The sequence below is a fragment of the Myxine glutinosa genome, chromosome 7, assembly GCF_964187855.1.
Source record: "Myxine glutinosa chromosome 7, kmMyxGlut1.1, whole genome shotgun sequence".
NCBI lineage: Eukaryota > Metazoa > Chordata > Myxini > Myxiniformes > Myxinidae > Myxine > Myxine glutinosa.
In genome coordinates this window covers 100,408,224-100,432,017 of record NC_136267.1, presented here as the reverse complement: position 1 = coordinate 100,432,017, position 23,794 = coordinate 100,408,224, and the positions used below count along the sequence as shown (strand labels likewise).

At 47.3% G+C, this 23,794-nt stretch overlaps 1 protein-coding gene across 3 annotated transcripts in view; it reads left to right on the top strand.

Moving 5' to 3' along the window:
- Positions 1-23,794, top strand: part of HDAC8 (histone deacetylase 8) — an 80,098-nt gene that overhangs the window by 4,661 nt on the left and 51,643 nt on the right. For all 3 annotated transcript variants that reach the window (XR_013624122.1, XM_078782042.1, XM_068123165.2), the window contains one exon: positions 21,700-21,841. Coding sequence is in view for 2 of the 3 variants with exons in the window: in XM_078782042.1 (XP_078638168.1) it covers positions 21,700-21,841 (142 nt within the window). In the remaining variant the exon portion in view is untranslated. The remainder of the gene's footprint in view (positions 1-21,699; positions 21,842-23,794) is intronic.

The following is a 23,794-nucleotide window of genomic DNA, read 5'->3' as shown; positions in this document are numbered from 1 at the left end:
GACAAAAGAACATGTGCCATGAGCTGTTGAGCTCCACCCATATGCGTGGCCCAGCTTCGTCCACATAAGCCACTTGACCTGGTTACCCGTTGGGTTCCTGGGTGAGTGCTCAGTGTAGTCATAGCCTCGTTGCATCTCGGGTGTCTCCTTCCGGGACCTTTTGCCCAAGTCTAGTAGTGACAACATACCCACCAGCACAAACGGAAACCCTCCCACTGCCACGTTCGTGGCCTTTTTGGCACGTAAAATGCCCTTTTTTTGGTTCCACGACGTGGATTGTTCAATAATGTGGAGAAAGGGAATAGTACATGGTGTTGTGTCATTGTAGTGCAAAATTTTCTACACTAGTGGAACCAATGTTTTTTGGAATCGTTATATCCTAGGCAACAAGACCTGAGTTGGTTCCATTTTTTTCAATGGCGTCTTTGGCGGCCATTTTGACTTTCAAAATGGCCGCCATTTTTTGCAATTTTGTGTGTCATCAAATTGTACAACTTAGCTGATTTGTCAGCAAATGGATTACAATCCTTCAATGTTGCCAATAACTGATTTACACTCTATTCCCGTTGATTGAATTTCGCTGACGTCAGGTGATGATGACGAGCACTGGCTTCTTTTGACATACCAATCATCATCTCAGACTCCATGGCCAGTCTTGCTAACTCTGGGGCACAAAGACAGTATTTCAGGAGAGTTGCAGGCTTATTGGTGATTCCTTTTAGTCCACCATCCCCTTTGAGAACTTTATTCAGGAACTCTTGTCCTTGATCTATACCGACACCTGTGAATGGCACATCCCTTTTCTTTAGTGCGAAGTCTCCTGCCAGCAGTCTATTCCAGGTGATTGGATCTAGGTCCTTGGTATCACTTACTCTTGCAAGATATTCTGGGATGTTTTGAGCATAATCTAGTCGGTTGTAGCTGAAGAAGTATATGCACAAATTTTCTAGAGACGCCAAGTACAGGAAGAAATCTGGCTGCTTCAGTGAACGTGTAACTGTAACGTGTAACTATAACTAGTACAAGGATGGAGAACCTCATTAGTATCTTTCTGGCAAAAGAAACATTTATCTCTGAAGAATGAGTCACTTTTGCTTTGAGATCTTGTAACTGTTGACACAGTTGTTGCTGAAGTTGACGGTGCTGCTCGGTTTTGAGGATTCGACGGTCGTCCCCTCTTGCGGTTCGTCAGATTTGAAATATTATTTGATTCACAAGATTTACTAAAGTTCACTTCATCACGTTTGATATGAGCACGATTTGTCACTGCCTTGTAACATTGCTTGTGCCATGTAGCCTTTTTTTATTTAAGTACTACTGAAGAAACATCACATAGTCTCTTACTAGCTGACGCAAAGCTTAAGTTGCCAAGTTGCACTCTTTTGTGTAAGCTGCTAAGAAATGTTTCATATGAAGCACATTTGAAATTGGCATGAGCAACGTCAACCAAAGGTTCAGGAGTTCTCTCTTGGCAGAATACACAAAGTTCGTAACTTGTGCATTGCTTCTTAGAAGGCGGCTCTTCAAACGATGACATTATGCGGCGGTGAAGCTGAAATCCAACTTGTCTATGAATACCTGTAAGATAAAAAAGAATAAAGCAAATGTTCATATTTCTTTCATTATTGTAATTATAGTTATTGATGTGTAGTTTAAGACTGTAGAAATTAGAATACATACAAAATTGCAAAAAACGGCGGCCATTTTGAAATTCAAAATGGCCGCCGAAGATGCCATTGAAAAAAATGGAACCAACTCAGGTCTTGTTGCCAAGGGTATATAGATGCAAAAAAACATTGTTTCCACTAGTGTAGCAAATTTTGCACTTACATATAATAATTCTACATAACACCATGTACTAGAAAGTCGGGGCTTCGACACAGACATTTGGGTGAAGGGAGCAGGGGCTAGATCTTTCTAAACTCGTGCTCAGCACATTTTACTATTCAAGGGAATTTCGCTGCACTTGTGCTAACAGGTGGTATGAAATAACTATTCTAATCTATCCCCCATTTTGCCCCTTAGACCAGATCTGCAACAATATAAAGTAAACTCCCCATATTCGTGAGTTCCATGTATTAGTCTGGTGTACCGTGTCATCCCATGTAATATCTTTGCCAAAAGTGATGCTTTTTTGCATGAATGTATTCTATTGGATCTTAGTTGACAGAGAAATATGGGTGGCAATTTTACTTTTCGTTTTTTATTTATTTTATGGGGTTTCACACATACCTGTGACAAATAAATGCCTGTATTTTCACCCGAAACAGCCACAAACAACATTTAAAAAACGGTTTTTTATTTAATATTCTTTCAAAAATTCCCATAAAATTCAGGAGCATTCAGCAACCAAGAACTCTCCTATTGTACCCTCCATAAGTATGGGAACAGTGAAGTCAAATTTGTTATTGCTATATACTCAATAGATTTGTATTGTAGATCAAAAGATGAATATGAGGCAAGAGTACAGGAAGTCAGCTTCTATTTATTGGTATATCTATGTATATATGTTTCACCATTTTAGAACAATAGCACTTTTCATGTTCAGCCCCCCCATTTTAGATAAGCATAAGTATTGGAACAGATGAACTTAAAGTGAAATAAAGTGGGTATAATAGTTAGTATTTGGCTGCACATCCCTTGCATGCAACAACTGCATCGAGCTTGTGACTCGTCGTCGTCACAAAACTCTTGGTATTAGTCCGGTCATTAAATAGTTGATGTTCAACAAAATTTTTACAAAAGGTTTCTCGATGGGTTTCACCTCTTTGATACCTCCACTTTAAACAAAAAAAAAGTTTACCAAAATATGATATGGGGAACTACCTGAAAATAGGCCAAATCCAAGATGGCCACCATCAAAATTAACCAAAGTGGAAAAAATTTCAAATATGGAACCAGCCAAGATAAAAACATGTATGATGAGTCTATTCATATCAGCATATACATATACATGTTATGGAATGTAATTTTCAAGTTCAATGTTACATAAAATGCAAAATGGCCACCAAGATTTGACGAAAAATGCAAAATTAGTATATCTACAAGTACATAACTAACGGCATTAGAAAGTGGTTAGAAATCTCTATCAATTAGCATATTCAAACCCCTGACATCTATATATTCAATGTTGATGACAAAATTATAATGTCAATGGAACTCTAAAACATGTTCTTATTCACTTTAATTGTTGGATTAAGGTTAATACTACCATGCCTCTCTGCACCTATAATGGCTTATCTCAAATTTGCACAGTGCATCACTATTAGTCAGTGGTGTCACTGGAATCATGAATTTGCCCATTTGTGCATGTTATCCCTTTACAGTGACCACACACCAAGTTACATTTGAGTCCATTTTTCCTGCAGGAGCATGTGTTTTTGGCACACATTCCAGTACAGTTGCATTTAATGATCTTGAGTAGAGATGCAGGTGCAGCAAGTTGATCCATTCTGTGTGGCTTCAAGATAGACTCATGCTGGGTCTTGCAGAGCACCCAGCCCCATTCTGTCGCCTCCATGTTGTTGCCTAGCCAGGCCTGCACTCGGAGGTAGACCCGCTGGCTGTGGAATCTGGCAGCATCTGATGTCGGTGGAAGACGTTCAGGGGGCAGATAGCCGGAGCTTGAAGCAACCTTCTCGGTGAACGTAGATGCACGTTCAAAATTCAAATCTGAACCATGCTTACAACCATAAATGGTTGCAATGGCCTGATTACCAGATAGCTCAAGTTCTTCATGATTAATATCTGCCACCATGAACAACTCTGCGAATTCCTTGAGGCCACGGTATTTACCCATAGCTGACATTTTTCCTATGCCATAGGGCTTCGATGTCATATCACATCCAGACAGTGCATGAATAAAGAGCAGGGAATGACTGAGGTCAGGGTCAAGTTCCTTCTGCAGGATGGATATATCAATGAGCTTTGTGCTAGTTTGAAGATAGATGGTCTCATGTTTGCTGGGCGTGAAGTGGTGTTGCAGCAGAATGAGAAGGTCAGTGCCATCCCTACAACTACCACAGGCAGTGTCAGAGCAATTGTGCAGGCAGTCATTGCAATGTCATAACATAATCAGCATCTCCAGATGAGTGACTGACTTGAATGCCTTCTTTCATCTCCATCTCATATCCCAGGAGATGAAGGAATTTCTGTTTGTTTCTTGTGTTTGCCAAAAATGGCTTTTTCGTCATTTTGAACAACATATCTGGAGTGAAATCCACTCCCATCTCATTACCAGTTCTCCTCTGATGAGTGTCATCTTTGGTAGAAGGACCACTGCCATAGCCATCAAACACAATGTGAGCATTGTTATAGTGGTTGCGCACAAACGCAATATATAGTTGGCAGAGATAATGTTTTCTTGAACTGCCTTGGGGTTTATTTGTGGGACCAGTTTAACATGGCAGACTTTCTTAAGATCACCCATGTTCACCTTCAGTCGGGGTACCCTCCGTGTTACTTTTAAGGCAGGGGTAAATGTTCCCATCTGACCCATGACATGGATTGTGCCACTGCCATCAAGCGTTCTGCTGGCATGGTCTACATTATCAGCCTGGTATTGCAGGAATGTGTCTGCAATCTCATCAAATAGGTCAACACCCTGAGTGGTTTTTGCATTTTGTCTATACTTGGATTCTTCAGTGTATGATGAGCAAAAGCCGAGTTTGCTAATCATGTCCACTAGATCACGGTGGCCATATTTGTGTTCTAGTGTGACACTGAGCCCAACTTGTAGAGGAGGCAGAAATGAACGTGGACATGTTGATTGCATTATTGCCTGGCCAAATGATGCAGTATGGAGCTTAGAGTTTCTACTCTTGATGATGGTTTCTAGGAGGATGCGTAATGAATGTGGGAGATAATCAAGATTTCTGTAAATAGATGTCATCAGATCAGAGTCTGGATATTCATCGTCGTGTTTGTCCATACCTTTTATCTCTGAACGAATGTATTCTCCCACAATTTTGATCAAGTCATCCATGTTGGATTGGTAGGCTTTTGCAGCATTTACATGTGCCTCTTGTATGATATTGTTCACATTCGATGTAAGAGTTACAATGTTAGGCTGTTGCCTAATTGTAGTTATGGACACCTTGTTCCCATAATAATTCACCAGCTCCCCTTTCAGCTGAGCTGTCGTGTACAATTCATCATCGCTCAGCCCACTTCTTATTTTCATAATGGAAAGTAAATTATCTAATGTAATAGTCTCATCATCATTCTCTTCTAAGTATGCAATGGCAATCTCAAATGCTGCCATCTTGGACATACTCTTTGGTCGTCCAGGTTTCTGTTTCTTCGGTGGAGCCGCCTCCTGTTCAGTGTATGCTGCAGGAATATTCCTCCCTAAGCAAAAGTGTGTTTCACATTCATGGTGATAGATAGCTTCATCAGCTGGTAGGTCATGTGTATGCACAATACGTGCCTGTACCATCCTGGCCCAGTCATCGTGTCTCTGGGCACATTGTGATGCAATGTTTTTCTGGAAGTCGAGCGTCATCACATGGCTGAACTGAAGTACACGTCTATCTGGATGTTTGTATGCAGCATCCTGGTCAACAGAAATACCACACAGAAAACAGTCAGTTTTGAAAGTGAATGATGTAATATGTGATCGAAGTGTTTTCTGAGCTGTATCTGTAGATGCACTACGTTTTTGATCTGCCTTGATTGCTTTTGGGTTAATATGCTCACTTCGACACTCTTTGTGTACAACAAGGCAGCAGTTTTCAGTGTATGTGATGTCTGGAACATCTAATTTGCGCAGTCAATTGGCATTAGAAATACCAATACAGCCTTTTTCTGTCAACTTTGCATAATCCTGAGGCTTGTCCAGGTTAATTGCCTCCAGGCACAGCACACAGGTAGCCATCTCTTTCTTGTCTACAGTTGACGCAATCAATTGAGATCAGTCACCTGAGAAAAAGTAAACAGATGTTACATGATTAATATTAATAAAACTATAAATAATTTCATATTTTCTATATAATTTTATATATTAATTTATAATTAATAAATAATTTTCGCCATTACTAGGCAAACATTTTGTATTTGATGAAAATTTTTATTTCTTTTTCAACAGTGTACAATCTCTATGTTATCATATCAATCAGCACATATAAACAATACATTCCAATGCATTTATCTTTTCAGGCTGATATAAATAGACTCATCATACATGTTTTTATCTTGATCAATTCCATATTTATGACATTTTTCCACTTTGTTTAATTTTGATGACGGCCATCTTGGATTTGGCCTATTTTCAGGTAGTTCCCCATGTCATATTTTGGTAAACTTTTTTCTTTTCTTTTTTAACGCAGAGGTATCAAAGAGGTGAAACCCATCGAAAAACCTTTTGTTCAAATTTTGTTGAACATGCAGTAATAATTGTTGTTTAATGACTGGACTATATCTTCCTTTGAGAGCCATTTTCAGTTGTTTGTTTTAGGGGGTTTTGACTTCCACTCTTTCCCCCCTGATGAACTTCTTGGTTGTGTTGGCAGTTTGTTTTGGGTCATTGTCTTGCCGCATGGTGAAGTCACGCACAATGGCTTTGGAGGCATTTTCTTGTACATAGACAGACAAAATGTTCCTGTACACTTCCGAATTAATTGTGCTGCTGCCATTATTAGTTACATCATCAATAAAGATGAGTGAGCCAGTTCCAGAAGCTGCCATGCAAGCCCAAGCCATGACACTACCTCCACCATGCTTCCCAGAGGAGGTAGTAAGCTTTGGATCACATGTAGATGAGGTAGTAAGTTTAAATCCAGTATGTAATAAATGTTCGTTTTTCATTAATCATCCACTTTTTAAACTCCCCCTTCACACCTCCCCATCCGAAACTTCTCCCTCACCCCTCCCTTTCAATTCTCCCCCTTGCTCCTCTCCTCCTAAACTCCCCTCCCCCCTCGCCCCTCCCTTCCAAATCTCCCCCTTTGCCCCTCCCCTTCGAATCTCCCCCCTCACCCCTCCCCTTCAAAACTTCCCCCCTCACCTCTCCCCTCTAAAACTCCCACCTCCCCCCTCCCTTTCAATTCTCTCCCCTGCACCCCTCCCCTCCTAAACTCCCCCCTCGCCCCTCCCCTCCAAATATAACCCCTTGCCCCTCCCCTTCAAATATCCCTCCTCCCCTTCAAAACTCCCCCCTCACCCCTCCCTTTCAAAACTCCTCCCCAACCCCTCCCCTTCAAATCTCTCCCCTACTATCTTTCTCCAATTCTCCCCCCTCCCCCCTCCTCCTCAAAGCTGCCTCCTCCCCACTTCATCTCCCTTCTATCTCATACCTCCACATCCTCCAACCTACTTTGCTCTGCCCCCCTCAAACAACCCCTCACTGTGCCTCATCCCATCACCATCAAACCTTTTGTCCTCCTCATCCTTCCCTTTCTCCTAGCTCTCCTGCAATCTCCGAAACAGTGTCTGCAGCTCTCCCTACCTCACCCTCTCGCCTTTCATCTTACCCTACCCCTCCCCTCCCCTGTCCTGCACCCGATGCTCCCCCTCCCTCTTCCTTAACAGTATGGACCTCAAACATCTGGGGCCTTCGCTCAAACCTAATTGATTTCTCCATACAGTTTTTTTGTTGTTGTTGTTTTTTTTGTATACAAGATCGAGGCTCGTGTAAGAGCTAACATCAATCACAAAAAAAACAAGCAAACACACAAAACATACAATAAAGGGAGCGGGAGACAAGATGTGGAGGGAGAGGGAAGCACACAAGTACAACAGCAGAGAACAGGGACATCGGAAGATCTGTGGGAGGGAGAGGGCTTGGGGAGGGGGGTGGGAGGGGGGGTGGGAGAGGTATAAAACACATGGACACTGCTATAACTTCCAGGAAACAAGTCGGTATTTCAATAAAAGTCGATCCGGGGGTGAATTAGCGGGGGTAGAAGAGATCAAGGTTTTGGATGGGGGAAGATAAGAGATGGTGGTGAACAGCTGTTTTAAAGACCTGGAGGGAGGCGTGGGATTGAAGAGAGTGAGGGAGCTTGTTCCAGAGGTGGGAGAAAAAGGGAATGAAAGAGTGAAGGTGAGCAGAGAGCCTGGATTTTGGCAGTTTATTGCTGTCAATGTCTTCTGCGAACGGTAGATTGTGAAACTTTCGCCTCTGCACTCTGGAGGTTGTTGGTGATGTCACTGACAGCTGTTGTTTTCGGGTTTTTCTTCACAGCTATAATGATTTTTCTGTCATCAACTGCAGTTGTTTTCCTTGGCTGACCTGGCCATTGTCTATTGCTAAGTACACAAGTGGTTTCTTTCTTTTTCAAGATATTCCAAATTGTTATACTTGCTATGCCCAATTTTTGTGCTATGGTTCTAATTGAATTATTCTGTTCTTTCAGCTTCCAAATGGCTTGCTTTTCTTTCATAGACTGTTATCTGATCTTCATGTTCGTTTTTGTTGACAGACTCCCAAGGCAAAACCAATAGCTAAAATCAAGACGATACATTCACAGCTCTTTTATGTGTGAACGATCAATGTAATAAGAAACACTTGAGCAACAAGAAACGCCAATCAGTCATCTGTCCCAATACTTATGCTGACCTAAAATGGGAGGACTGAACATAAAATTGCTGTTGTTCTACCATGGTAAATTTTGTACCGTATTTTCTGGTATATTAACTGCACTTTTTATCGGCAAAAAAGTTAAAAGTTAGGTGTGTGGTTAATACACACAAAAAAAAACAAAACAACCTTTAGAGGCCATTAGAGGTGTGGTTAATACACAGATGGAGAAAAAAAAATTTGGTATACTAAGTCGAGGCTCGTGTAAGAGCTGACACATTGAACAAATAATAAAGAGAGCGGGAAACAAGAGGGTGAGAGAGAGGGAAGCACAACAACAGTAGAGAACAGGGACATCGGGAGATCTGGGGAAGGGAGAGGGCTGGGGCGGGAAACACGGGATAAACAAGATGGACCCTACAAGGACTTTCAGGAAAGAAAATGGAATTTGAAGGAGGTGTAGCGGTTACCGCTGGATGCACACAATCGCCTTGCACCGGCCAGAACACGGCCAGACGCGCCTCTCCCGGGCATGCCCGGACTCACTGTTCCCGGGCACGCCCGAACCTCCCGGGCACGCCCGGTCTCGTCTTTCCCGGGCATGCCCGCTCTCGCCTTTCCAGGGCTCGCCCAGAGCGTCCGGGCATGCCCGCTATCGCCTTTCCAGGGCTCGCCCAGAGCGTCCGGGCATGCCCGCTATCGCCTTTCCAGGGCTCGCCCAGAGCGTCCGGGCATGCCCGCTATCGCCTTTCCAGGGCTCGCCCAGAGCGTCCGGGCATGCCCGCTCTCGCCTTTCCAGGGCTCGTCCAGAGCGCCCGGGCGCGCCCAGCCTCGACTTGCCAGGCCGCAGCCAAACACGCCCGGGCAGGTCCAGACTCGCCTTTCCAAGGCTCGCCCTTGACACCCGGGCATGCCCGGTATAGCTTTTGCCGGGCAAACTTCCCGACATAAAGGTGTATATATATTGCTGCCCGATAAACGGGCTTGTCAGAATACCTGAGCTGTTTTGTTTCAAAAAAGCAACTCGGACGAATTCCGTCTTTGGTCGCGTCAATTCTTTCGACTCGCGTTGGAGCGCAGTTCCTTCATTGGTGACCTACCGACATGGATACGGCAGTGACGCTTAAACTGCCTACCTTCTGGGAGGCTCACGCGGCTGTTTGGTTCGCTCAGGCGGACTCTCAGTTCGCCCTGCGAGGCATCACCGCGGACGACACCCGCTTCCACCATGTTGTGGCGGCGCTCGGTTCCGCCACCGCAGCCCGCGCCTTGAGCCTCCTCGAGCACCCGCCGGCTGCTGACAAATACGACGCGCTGAAGACACTCCTCCTCGACGCTTTCGCCCTCTCACCGGCAGCACGCGCACGGCGCCTGCTCGCTCTGCCCGAGCTCAGCGACACGCGCCCGTCCGAGCGCATGGACTATATGCTCTCGTTGCTCGGTGAGCACTCTCCGGATTTTCTGTTCCGCGAGCTGTTCCTTCGCCAGCTGCCTCACCCGGTACGCCTCGCCCTGGCTGGCACGTTGATCACGGATTCCCGCGCCCTCGCCAGGGAAGCCGATAAGATCTCCTCGGCGGGCCAGCACATCGGCGCGGTTACCTGGAGCCCGCCGCCGTCCGAGGCGACGCCCACGACACCCGAGCGCCCTGCGCGGTAGGAGGCCGAACTGCCGGTGCAACTGGCGGCCGCCACGCCGCACCGCCCGCTTCCGACACGACGGCCGGGGCCTCCACCTGACCGGGCGTGGTGTTATTACCACACCAGGTTCGGACACAAGGCTCGGACGTGCCGGCCCCCGTGCACTTTCGGCAGGTCGGGAAACGGCCGGGCCAGCGTTCATTCCCAGCCATGAGCGCCGGCCACTCGGGCAACTTGCTGTTTATTCGGGACAAAGCGTCTGGGCGGCGTTTCCTGTGTGACACCGGCGCCCAACTGAGCGTCATACCCGCCTCCGAGCAGGACAGGCGGGACGCCGTTTGCGGCCCCTCTTTGGTCGCTGCTAATGGCTCGGCCATACGCACTTTCGGCCCACGCGTCGTCACCCTCTGCTTCAGCAGCCAGCGTTTTCAATGGACTTTTGTGACCGCCTGCGTCCCCATGGCTTTGCTGGGCGCCGACTTCCTCTGCGCGCACGGGCTGCTGGTCGACGTCAAACGTCGTCGCCTTGTCAACGCCGAGACCTTCAGCTCCCTGGCGTGCACGATGAGCAGCTCCGCGCCGACCGAACTGGCGTGCGCCCTCCCGGCAGCGAACGAGTTCGCTCGCCTGCTCGCGGAATTCCCGGCCCTCACGCGGCCGACGTTTTCGGCCGTCGCGGTGCGGCACGGGATCGAGCACCACATACCCACTACGGGCCCGCCGGTCTACGCCAGGGCCCGCCGCCTCGACCCGGCCAAGCTCGCCGTGGCGAAGGCCGAGTTCGACGCGTTGGAGCACCTCGGCATCGTGCGGCGCTCCGATAGCGCGTGGGCCTCGCCACTGCACATCGTGCCAAAGCCGGGGGGTGGATGGCGCCCGTGTGGCGACTACCGCCGTCTCAACGACTCTACCACCCCCGACAGGTACCCGATCCCGCATATTCAGGACTTTTCCGCCCGTTTGGCGGGACGGGTCATCTTTTCGAAAATTGACCCGATACGGGGCTACCACCAGGTACCTGTCCGGGCGGCCGACGTCCCGAAGACGGCCGTCATCACGCCGTTCGGCCTGTTCGAATTTTTGCGGATGCCGTTTGGCCTCAAGAACGCGGCCCAGGCGTTCCAGCGCTTGATGGACGGCGTGCTGCGCGACCTGCCGTTTCTTTTCGTCTATCTGGACGATATCCTCGTCGCCAGCACGTCCCGCGCCGAGCACCTCCTCCACCTCCGAACACTGTTCGGTCGCCTCAGCGAGCACGGCTTAATTGTCAACCCGGTGAAATGCCACTTCGGCGCGACGACCGTTGACTTTTTGGGCCACCGCATCACCAAGACCGGGGCCGTGCCGCTGCCGACCAAGGTCGAGGCCATCACCACGTTCCCGCGTCCCCGTTCCATCAAGGCCCTCCAAGAGTTCCTCGGCATGGTGAATTTTTATCACCGATTCGTGCCCCGTGCTGCTCAGCTCATGCGGCCCCTTTACGAGGCCCTCCGGGGCAAGCCGGCCAAGCATGACATTGTTTGGTCCGCGGCCATGGACGCGGCCTTCGCCAGCGCCAAACGGGCCCTCGCCGACGCAACACTGCTGGCTCACCCGGTGCTCAACGCGCCCATCACCCTCACTACGGACGCCTCCAACTACGCGGTGGGCGCCGTCCATGAGCAATGGGTGGACGGGGTTTGGCAGCCACTCGCTTATTTCAGCCGGCAACTCCGGCCGAACGAGTTAAACTACAGCACGTTCGACCGCGAGCTGCTCGGGCTATTCCTGGCCGTTCGCCATTTCCGACACCTCCTGGAGGGCCGCCCGTTCACGGCTTTCGTCGACCACAAGCCATTGGTCTACGCAATGGCTAAGGTCACGGAGCCGTGGTCGGCCCGCCAGCAGCGCCACCTCTCCGCCGTGTCGGAGTTCACCACGGACATCCGGCACGTCGCCGGCAAAGACAACGCCGTGGCTGACTGTCTTTCTCGGGCCAGCGCGAACGCGGTCCACCTCGGCGTGGACTTTGCGCTCATGGCGGCCGACCAGACCACCGACGCCTCGGTGCAGGCACTCCGTGCGGCGGACACGGGCCTCCGCCTGCCCAACATTCCCTTCGCGGGCACCGTCCTGCTCTGCGACGTCTCCCAGGGCCAGCCTCGCCCCATCGTGCCCGTTTCCTGGCAGCGCCGCATCTTCGCCTCCATCCACGGCCTTTCTCACCCGGGCCGGAAAGCTTCTCAGAAGCTGGTGTCGGCGCGTTTCGTCTGGCACGGCCTTCGACGAAACATCCGCGACTGGGCCAACGCCTGCACGGCCTGCCAGCGGGTCAAGGTCCACCGCCACACCCAGGCCCTGCTGGCACCTTTCGCCGTGCCTGAACGGCGTTTCGACCACGTCCACATGGACCTGGTGGGTCCCCTGCCCCCCTCGCGGGGGTTCACCCACCTGCTCACCATGGTGGACAGGACCACCAGGTGGCCGGAGGCCGTGCCCCTCGCCTCCACCACCACCGCCGACGTGGCGCAGGCGTTCATCGCCACCTGGGTCGCGCGCTTCGGCGCACCAGCGGACATCTCGTCCGACCGCGGCCCACAGTTCACGTCTGAGCTTTGGGGCGCGGTCGCCCGTTCGTTGGGGGTCACGCTGCACCGCACCACGGCCTACCACCCCCAAGCCAACGGGTTGTGCGAGCGGTTTCACCGCTCCATGAAGGCCGCACTCATGGCCGGCCTTCAGGACGACGGTTGGGCCGACCGGCTGCCGTGGGTCCTTTTGGGCCTTCGCACGGCCCCCAAGGAAGACCTCAAGGCGTCCGCCGCCGAGCTCGTCTACGGCCAGCCGCTCCGCGTCCCGGGCGAATTCGTGCCCGACGCTACCAGTCCCTGGTCCGCCGCTCGCCAGCGCTTGGACCTACAGGAGGCCGCCCGACGATTTGCCCCCGTGCCGACGTCCCGCCACGGTGGCCCCCAGTCCTACGTCCCCCCGGCGCTTCGCACAGCGGAGTACGTCTTTGTGCGTCATGACGCGCACCGGGGGCCACTCCGGCCGCCGTACGACGGGCCCTTCCGGGTCCTGCGACGGGGCGACAAGTCTTTCATCGTCGACTTCGGTGGCCGGCCGGACCGGATTTCTGTGGACCGCCTCAAACCGGCGCACATGGACGTCGACCGACCACCACGGTTGGCCCTTCCTCCGCGGCGAGGCCGCCCCCCGTCCACAGTTCCCCCCGCTCGACCACCCACCACCACGTCGGACCCCTCCCCACGACCCTCCAGGGGTCGCTTCGGCCGGGTCATCCGGACCCCCCTTAAATTGACCCTGCCGGTGCAGGTCGATTCTGGAGGGGCGTGTGTAGCGGTTACCGCTGGATGCACACAATCGCCTTGCACCGGCCAGAACACGGCCAGACGCGCCTCTCCCGGGCATGCCCGGACTCACTGTTCCCGGGCACGCCCGGTCTCGTCTTTCCCGGGCATGCCTTTCCAGGGCTCGCCCAGAGCGTCCGGGCATGCCCGCTATCGCCTTTCCAGGGCTCGCCCAGAGCGTCCGGGCATGCCCGCTATCGCCTTTCCAGGGCTCGCCCAGAGCGTCCGGGCATGCCCGCTATCGCCTTTCCAGGGCTCGCCCAGAGCGTCCGGGCATGCCCGCTCTCGCCTTTCCAGGGCTCGTCCAGAGCGCCCGGGCACGCCCAGCCTCGACTTGCCAGGCTGCAGCCAAACACGCCCGGGCAGGTCCAGACTCGCCTTTCCAAGGCTCGCCCTTGACACCCGGACATGCCCGGTATAGCTTTTGCCGGGCAAACTTCCCGACATAAAGGTGTATATAGGCCATAGGGCATGCAGTATATATGCGCTTAATTTTTAATTTTCGTGCAACAGCGATGGGGGCAACTTAAAACTTTAATGGGTTTTTAGGAAATGTGTCACTGATTAAGAATATCCATGTCCCCACGCACAAGGGGTGCTCAGAAATTTATAACGAGCAGTTGATGAAAATGCATATTAACAAATGGTACATGAAGTGTATGATGGCTTCCTGGCTTTTTAATCAGATTGTTCAGTGAACATGTTATTATTTGTTGGGCTTCATAAATTAACAAGCATTCTGAGTATTGCGCTGCAATACATCTCCCCTACCGGCAGTCTGTCGTCCGGAAAACTGTTGGGGAAATTCCCAAAGTTCAAAGTGCCATAACTTTGTCAAAAATGATCGAAACGTCGTGAAGTTCGAACTTGATCTGTAACTTATCATGAGGAAACGATGTACCAAGTTTGAAATCATTAGCATTAAGCGTTTAGAAAAAAAGTCCGAAAAACTGTTCTTTGTGTGACGGACGGACAGACTGACTGACTGACAGACGAAGGGACGGAGTGCAAACCTATAGTCCCCTCCGGTGTACACCGGTAGGGGACTAACAAGCATTCTGAGTATTGCGCTGCAATACATGTCCCCTACCGGCAGTCTGTCGTCCAGAAAACTGTTGGGGAAATTAGCAAAGTTCAAAGTGCCATAACTTTGTCAAAAATGATCGAAACGTCGTGAAGTTCGAACTTGATCTGTAACTTATCATGAGGAAACCATGTGCCAAGTTTGAAATCATTAGCATCAAGAGTTTAGAAAAAAGTCCGAAAAACTGTTCTTTGTTTGACGGACGGACAGACTGACAGACAGACTGACAGACGGAGGGACGGAGTGCAAACCTATAGTCCCCTCCGTTGTACACCGGTAGGGGACTAATAACGTGCATTTATAATAATAATAATAATAATACTAAGAGTATTAATGAAAAAAAAACTTGTAGTTGATACCTACATCAAAATAACATGGTAATATTTACAATAAATATGCTGAAAAATGTCTTCCATAATACTACACACTGCGCTGTATCTGCGCTGCACTCCTCTGGAAACGTGACGTTTTCTCCACCCACGTTGGCTGCCCTTGCCATCTGAACGACGCACACGCTTTTGGCTTGGCTGTCCTCCGTGAAAGTCACTTGGTTGGTTATCCAGTACGTTCATGTCTGTTCCTGTATTTGCATTGATGAAATGATAGAAGATGCAAAGACAACCAAAGAGAATGCAATTAGATTGCTTATTTATTTAAAATGTAACATTGCAATATTAGATAATAGATATTGTGTTGTAAAATGTTATCTCCAAACACCTCTTTTGTAGCCAGAATATAGTAGAAAGGCCTTTTATTAGACAGGCATTTAGAAAGTCAACATTTTCCATAACTTTCTGGAAAACTGGATGAAATTAGATGAACTGGACTTTGTGTTGTGTAATATCTCCCAACAAATCTTTTCATTCTCTCCTTTGCTTACAATACAAGCCAGCATGCTGTAGGAGGGGCGGACATAAGTAATTTTTGCGCATTTGTGAGAGAGGGACCAGCGATGCCGGTTAAAACAACAGTATTTCCATGTTTGTTTACGTAGGATTTCTTTGTAACCGAGCGAATATTTCCTCACTTTTTTCCGTGAAATGTATACTTACAATATCATAAAAGTATATATAGCCTCACTATAGAGGTGTTGCGCCCTGGTGTTGGGCTAGCGGCTAGGGTGCCAGCTTAGGATCCTAGGATCCTGGGTTCGAATCCCGGTCGATCGCTGAATTAACGCCAGGGGGGTTGACTCAGCCTGTCATCCTTCCGAGGTCGGCAAATTGAGTACCAGTTCACTGGTAATTCCCTGTTTGTCGTTAAAGGCGACAAAAAGGGTTGGTGTCAGGAAGGGCATCCGGCCGTAAAACATTGCTTCAAAAAGGGGACCGAAAAACAACAACAACCACGGTTCCCGAAAAAGGCCAACCCCTGCTTTGCGGGGAAAAATGGCCTCTAAAGGTGGTTATATAGAGGCTACAAAGAGATATGAGGTGAATTTGAAGGAAACACACCTGGAAGGCTGTTGTATGCACCTGCTTCGCTGATCCCCAGTTTACAGATTTGCAAAAGTTCCTGAAGTCTATGTCCGTCCCCTCCAATAATGGCTTTAAGTTTAATATCAAATCATTGACATTTATAATTCCCTGAATAACCATGATTCCAAAATTACAGTAAAATTGTACTACAACAGCAAGTTGACCATGATACAAAGTCACTAACTTAGTCTTCCACCAAATCATCATCATTCACATGTCCAATCTAACATTACATAAGTTATTTTTAAAGTCATTCTCAATGCATGGTGCATGAGTTTACACATACCTTGTCCTTGAGAAGTAGATTTCTTTGCAAATAAATAATCTTTTCTTCTGATTTTACTGATGTCACAGAAGCGCTTGTAGCAATTGTAGTGGTAGCCGATGTTACTCGATGGCGAGGGCTGAGCCGCAATGCATGTAGCAGTATCGTGAAAATCAATACCAAGCTTTGTTGCAATCTCGGTAACTATATCACTCTCTTTGCAGTCGTAATTCACCCATTTGCAAGCGAAATCGACAAATCGTTTCCACGATTCATTATTGAACACGATGAAGTTACTTTTTGTTGTAGAATCTACGTGCATAACGTAAAATTTTGAAGAAAATGTACGATCCGCCGTAGAACTGCATTCCGTGGGCGCCGCCATCTTTGGTTCGCAGTGCAAACTGCAATGGCACGGCTACGGCAATGGCAATGACTACGTCATCAATTTCACTGAGTGTCAAATACGGTAACGCTGATTGGCCTATTTCATCACGTGCATCGACGGGTCAGCAAAATTTTAATGTGACATTATTTACCGAAATTATTCGATTTTTATGCTTTTATGAGCAATTTTGAGGATTGGGGACACACATTTTCTGAATGCTTATAATATTTTTGGAATTAGTGAGCAAGAATAAAGTTGCCCCCAGTAATGTTGCACGAAACAGAGAATTAGATACGGACGTATTGTGGTCTAATATATATTGCTGCCCGATAAACGGGCTTGTCAGAATACCTGAGCTGTTTTGTTTCAATAAAGCAACTCGGACGAATTCCGTCTTTGGTCGCGTCAATTCTTTCGACTCGCTTTGGAGCGCAGTTCCTTCAGAGGTAGATTTGGGGTGTATTAACGGGGGTAGAAAACATCAACCTTTTGGATGGGGGGAGATAAGAGATGGTGGTGAACAGCTGTTTTGAAGACCTGGAGGGAGGAGTGGGATTGAAGAGAGTGTGGAAGTTTGTTCCAGAAGTGGGGGAAAAAAGAGGAATGAAAGAGTGAAGGTTTTAAAAACAATCAATGTTGAATTTCAATTATATTCCAATTGTCATAATATAGCATCCCTGGTGTTGGGCTAGCGGCTAGGGTGCCGGCTTAGGATACCTAGGATCCTGGGTTCGAATCCCGGTCAATCGCTGAATTAACGCCAGGGGGGTTGACTCAGCCTGTTCATCCTTCCGAGGTCGGCAAATTGAGTATTTTTTTTTTTTGTCATAATATAGTATCCGGCCGTAAAACATTGCTTCAAAAAGGGGACCGAAAAACAACAACAACCACGGTCCCCGAAAAAGGCCAACCCCCACTTGCGGGGAAAAATGGCCTCTAAAGGTGGTTTTTGTCATAATATACCATAAATAGCCTTAAAACGATCATTCATTCATATTTGTCATAATGCAGGGTGAGTCAGAAGTAGCGCCCGATTTCTGTTTGTTCAAATTTTTTGGTTTGTTCAAACAATCAATCAATCAAACAATCAACTGACAGAAATATATATATATAAAAACAGAAATCGGGCGCTACTTCTGACTCATCCTGTATACCATTATATCTATATTCTACATATCGGGAAACATTTAGAGCTTTCAAAATTATGTAAAACTATGTAAGTACAAGCGATCTCAGTACACGTTTTTACCCATTGAGTCATGCATGGTAACCTGATATATCAGAGCATGGTAACCTGGTATATGGTAATGCATGGTATATAAAAATATAATCTTAAATCCCAATTGTATTGAGATATTATCAAACCAGCGAACCATTATCATCTGTTCACTTCCGGTTTTGCATGCAAAATCACACCCACTCCTGCAACACACACACACACACACACACACACAGCATTCGCACATCTCCATTTCTCTTCCACGCTCAGTCACTACCCCTTTAGGCTGAAATGAACTACCACCCACAACCTCAACCTCCACCGTTCGATGTGCCTCCATGAACTTCCTCCATATCCAAAGTGAGCCTTTCAAGGTAACCTGGGCCACTCTGTTACACATCCTCCTTCTTTCTCTCCCACACACTCCAAGCCGAGCAAGAAATGCAGAAAAAGAATTGCCAATATACCCTCTACACCCCACCTCAAAAGGCTGACAAGAAACTCGCCAACACTTCTCCCGACTCGTGCACCTCCTCCATGTTCTCTTCCCACGGTAGACAATTCCTCTAAGATGACCTGTCTTGTTGCACCTGACCAGATGACAATGTCGGGCCGCAACCTTGTCACACAGATCTCCTCTGGGAATACCAATTGTGGCTTTAGGTCTGCCACCACTTGCCAATCACAAGCATCTGACAGCCCTTTTGCTTTACACCTCCTCCTCTTTCCACCTCTTACCACTTGGCCCTCTTTGACAAACAACACCTTTCCTCCATCGGTCTCCTTCTTCACTCTTCTCTCTCTCGATCTCAGCACCTCTTGTTGCACCATCTGCACTACCACCGCCAGCACCTGACCGTTCCCAAACCTCCACACGAATAACATCTCTCCTCCTGCAACAACCCCCATAATCTCAAGTTTACTGGTGATGGAAGCACATCATACATTGCCTGCAACAGGAAACTCAACAATATTGGCTCCATCCTCCAAATCTCTTGCCACTTCAATGTCCTCACATGCACACCTTCCCACCGCGTCCAAGCACCTTGCTGTGCCTCTCCGACTGCTTTCACATATCTCCCCTCCTCCTCCTTTCTTCTCACCTCCCTCTCAACCATCTTCCTCCTCTCTTTCACATGTGCCTTTCCCCATCGCTCATGCTTCATCCACCTCAAGCTATGCTGCCTGTGCTGTACCATCCCCACGACCTCCTCCTGTTGCAACCGCTCCTCCATCTCATCCACCTCTGCTCTTGCATTCCAATTCCGACTTCCCTTTCTCTCTGGGAGAGCATTCTTTACCATGGAATCACTCGAATCCCACAACATCATGAACTCCCGTACCCTCACCACCTTAAACTCCTCGGTTAATGATGTCAAGGGAAACCGGAGTTTTCCACCCTGACCATAAAAGGCAATGTTCGTCAAACAGCGTGGCACTCCCAACCACCTCCTCACAAACCCACTCACCACAACCTCCATCCTCTCTACATGCTCAATCGCAATATCATACACCATCAATGGCCACAATACTCGTGGCATCAATCCAAACTTCAAACACCACACCTTCAACTTACCTGGCAAACCACATCCATCAATCCTCTTCAAACCTCTCAAAAGCTTGTTCCTCACCTCCTCCACCCTTCCCACATAATCCAACTCCACTGTATATCACCTTCCCAAACTCTTCACAGGGCCTTCTGTCAATGATGGAGCCACTTCCCCTCCCAGCTCAAACCTGTGCATGTTATCCACCATTCCTCGTCTCACCACCACACTCCTCGACTTTCTTGCTTAAAAGCCCATTCTTGCCCACCGCATCAACCTTTCCAGTCATCCCAGTACCTCTACTGCTGCATCAGCCGACTGTTAGACAACTGTCAGGTCATCCATGAATGCAAACATCACTGGCAAACTCCGACCAGGGGCTAGCTTCACTTCTTTCCCATGTCCACTCACCACACGTATCAACAACTCCATAACCAGCACAAACAAAATAGGGGAGATGGTACATCCCATTGGGATCCCCACTTCCGACTTCTGCCACTCTGTTACATAGGACTGTGTCTCAAACCGCATCCAAAACTGGTCATAATATGCCATCAAAAAATCCCTAAATCTCCGTGGTGCCCAAAATAAATCCATGGCATACCTGATCAAGGCATGCGGCACTGACCCATATGCATTCTCCAAATCCAGCCATACCACCGCAACATCCTTCCTTTGCTTCTTTGCCTCCTGTAACACTTGCCAGACCATTGCCGAGTGTTCAATGCATCCTGGTGATCCTGGTATTCCTGCCTTCTGCACATAACCATCCACAAAACCATTCTCTCTGATGAAACCTGAGAGCCGTGCCGCAAAGACACTCATCAATATCTTCCCATCTATATCGAGCAATGATATTGATCTAAACTGCTCAAGTGTCACAGCCTCTTCCTGCTTTGGAATATGAACTTTCATCCTTTCATCCTCATCATCATCCTTTCCACTCTCTTCAACTTCACTAACCTCATCCTCACCTGCTTTGTCAACACCTCAAGCCCATTCCTCTCCCCTTCCACAGCCCTCTTCCATCTTCCATTCAAGCTCCTCAACTCCATTCTCAACTCATGCATCTCCCTCTGCCTCCCGCTCAATCGTGCCTCCTTCTCACCCCTCTCTTCACACTCTTTCACTCCAAACGTGACACATGCATACTCAAACACAATCTCATTCATCTTTCTCAATCTATCTTCCACCCTTCCTTTCAACTTCTGAAGTGCCCCACACACCACTCCATCCATTCTCTCCCATACTCCCCTTTCTCCCACACCTGGCCATTTCACTCTCCTCACATTCTTTCCCTGCTGAAGTACAAACCCAGGACGTACAACACTGTGGCTTGCTACCTGGCTGTTTCTCCCAGTCGTCTTACATGTCCTCTTTTCAAAGGCACTGCGTTGCTGTACCTCCTCCTAACCCACCTTACGCACACAACCCATCCGGCTCTGATGGATATGCATCCCGTGAAAAAAAAAACTGGGGCCTATCTTATTTGATTAATGCAACGCAGATTCAACTATTGGGAACAGATCCTTAACTGAAACACATAATAATGAAATAACTACTGAGAGGTCCTATGGTTCGCTACGTGTTGTACATGGACTAACTAGGGTGCGATCTTTAACAAAGCCAATTGATGGGGATATTTACAGGGGGTCACATATAAGGGAAACATTTACTAAAATTTACTAATGAAGGTTCTAAAAACCGTAACAATATATATATATATATATATATATATATATATATATATATGTATATATATATATATATATATATATATATATATATATATATATATATATGTATATATGTATATATGTATATATGTATATATATATATATATATATATATATATATATATATATATATATATATATATATACATACATACATATATATATGTCCTGGCCATGTTGCATATCCTGGCCATGTTGCGATTAATTTTATCAGCACAGAAGGGAATAAGCAGTATGATTCAGACAAAGTTACACTATTTTAAGGAATGCTTTGGTACTTGATGCATTTGGCCAGGAAGTGATTACACTGTCACAATTTGGTTTTCTTGAATGAAGTGTATGTGTATGAACACTGAACAGCTGTTTAGAGGATGCTCTTTTGGACGCATGCTTCCAAAATTTACTGAGCTCAATAAATAAAATCTCAATGATAATGCTTATCTGTTAATCCTTATATGTGTGTGCATGTGTAGGCTATGACTGCCCAGTCACGGAGGGTGTCTTTGAATATGCAGCTGCTGTTGCCGGGGCAACACTGACAGCAGCCGAAGGACTCCGAAATGGTGTTTGTGATGTTGCATTAAATTGGGCTGGTGGCTGGCATCACGCAAAAAAGTATGTTTTTTTTTTCATAGAATGTTTGCATAGAGCTGCATTATTAATCTTGAAAAGACCATTGCTTTGTTGATTTTATCGCAGCTATGTTTGTTGTTTTTCCCTTGCTATACCAATTGTTGATTTGCATGTGAAACTTTAAATGCAACTGTTAGTATTTTTTTCCTTACTTGCAGCATTCATACAATATTATCTTACAGAGGTCACTTTCTCACAATGCCACTTAACACCAGGTTCATTTTCATCACACCAGTGCACATCGTAAAGCATCATTCAAGACGTAAATATTTTTAGCAGAAAACTTGCGATAGCTGATTTAAGATCGGTTATGAATTTGTTTATTTCCCTGGAGACTTGCATTTTTCACCTTTTACTTGCATATCTGGTGGAAGAACAAACCTTCATACATCATTGCTAAATCACCAAAAAAAAATTAACTTTGCCACAAACTCTGGTTTGGTCAGTTTCGTGCTTTCACCTGTGCATGTATCATAGTGTACAGATCTCAGATTAAAATATACAAGAGAAGACCTCTGTCCTAATACGGACGGGACAATTCCCCAAGAAATGCAGAGGGGTTAACTCGCCAAGAATTATGAACGGGATAATTCCCCCAGAAATACGAACAGGATAATTCCCTCAGAAACACTGACAGGATAATTCCCCCAGACACATTGATGGGATAATTCCCCCAGAAACTCTGATGGGATCATTCCCCCAGAAACACTGACGGGATAATTCCCCCAGAAACACTGACGGGATAATTCCCCCAGAAACACTGACGGGATAATTCCCGCAGAAACACTGACGTGATAATTCCCCCAGAAACACTGACGGGATAATTCCCGCAGAAACACTGACGGGATAATTCCCGCAGAAACACTGACGGGATAATTCCCGCAGAAACACTGACGGGATAATTCCCCCAGAAACACTGATGGGATAATTCCCCCAGAAACACTGAGGGGGATAATTCCCCCAGAAACACTGATGCGATTAATTCCCCCAGAAACACTGAGGGGACAATTCCCCCAGAAACACTGTCAGGATAATTTCCCCAGAAACACTGTCAGGATAATTCCCCCAGAAACACTGATGGGATAATTCCCCCAGAAACACTGATGGGATAATTCCCCCAGAAACGTGGACAGGATAATTCCCACAGAAACGTGGATGGGATAATTCCCCCAGAAACACTGATGGGATAATTCCCCCAGAAACACTGACGGGATAATTCCCCCAGAAACACTGATGGGATAATTCCCCCAGAAACACTGATGGGATAATTCCCACAGACACATGGACAGGATAATTCCCACAGAAAAGTGGATGGGATAATTCCCACAGAAAAGTGGATGGGATAATTCCCCCAGAAAAGCAGATGGGATAATTCCCCCAGAAAAGCAGATGGGATCATTCCCCCAGAAAAGCAGATGAGATAATTCTTCCAGAAAAGCAGACGAGATAATTCTCCCAGAAAAACAGACGAGATAATTCTCCCAGAAAAGCAGACGAGATAATTCCCCCAGAAAAGCAGATGAGATAATTCCCCCAGAAAAGCAGACGAGATAATTCCCCCAGAAAAGCAGATGAGATAATTCCCCCAAAAAAGCAGACGAGATAATTCCCCCAGAAAAGCAGATGAGATAATTCCCCCAGAAAAGCAGATGAGATAATTCCACCAGAAAAGCAGACGAGATAATTCCCCCAGAAAAGCAGACGAGATAATTCCGCCAGAAAAGCAGACGAGATAATTCCCCCAGAAAAGCAGACGATAATTCCCCCAGAAAAGCAGATGAGATAATTCCCCCAGAAAAGCAGACGAGATAATTCCCACAGAAATGTGGATGGGATAATTTCCTCAGAAAATCAGACGGGATAATTTCCACAGAAATGTGGATGGGATAATTCCCCCAGAAAAGCAGACGAGATAATTCCCCCAGAAAAGCAGAC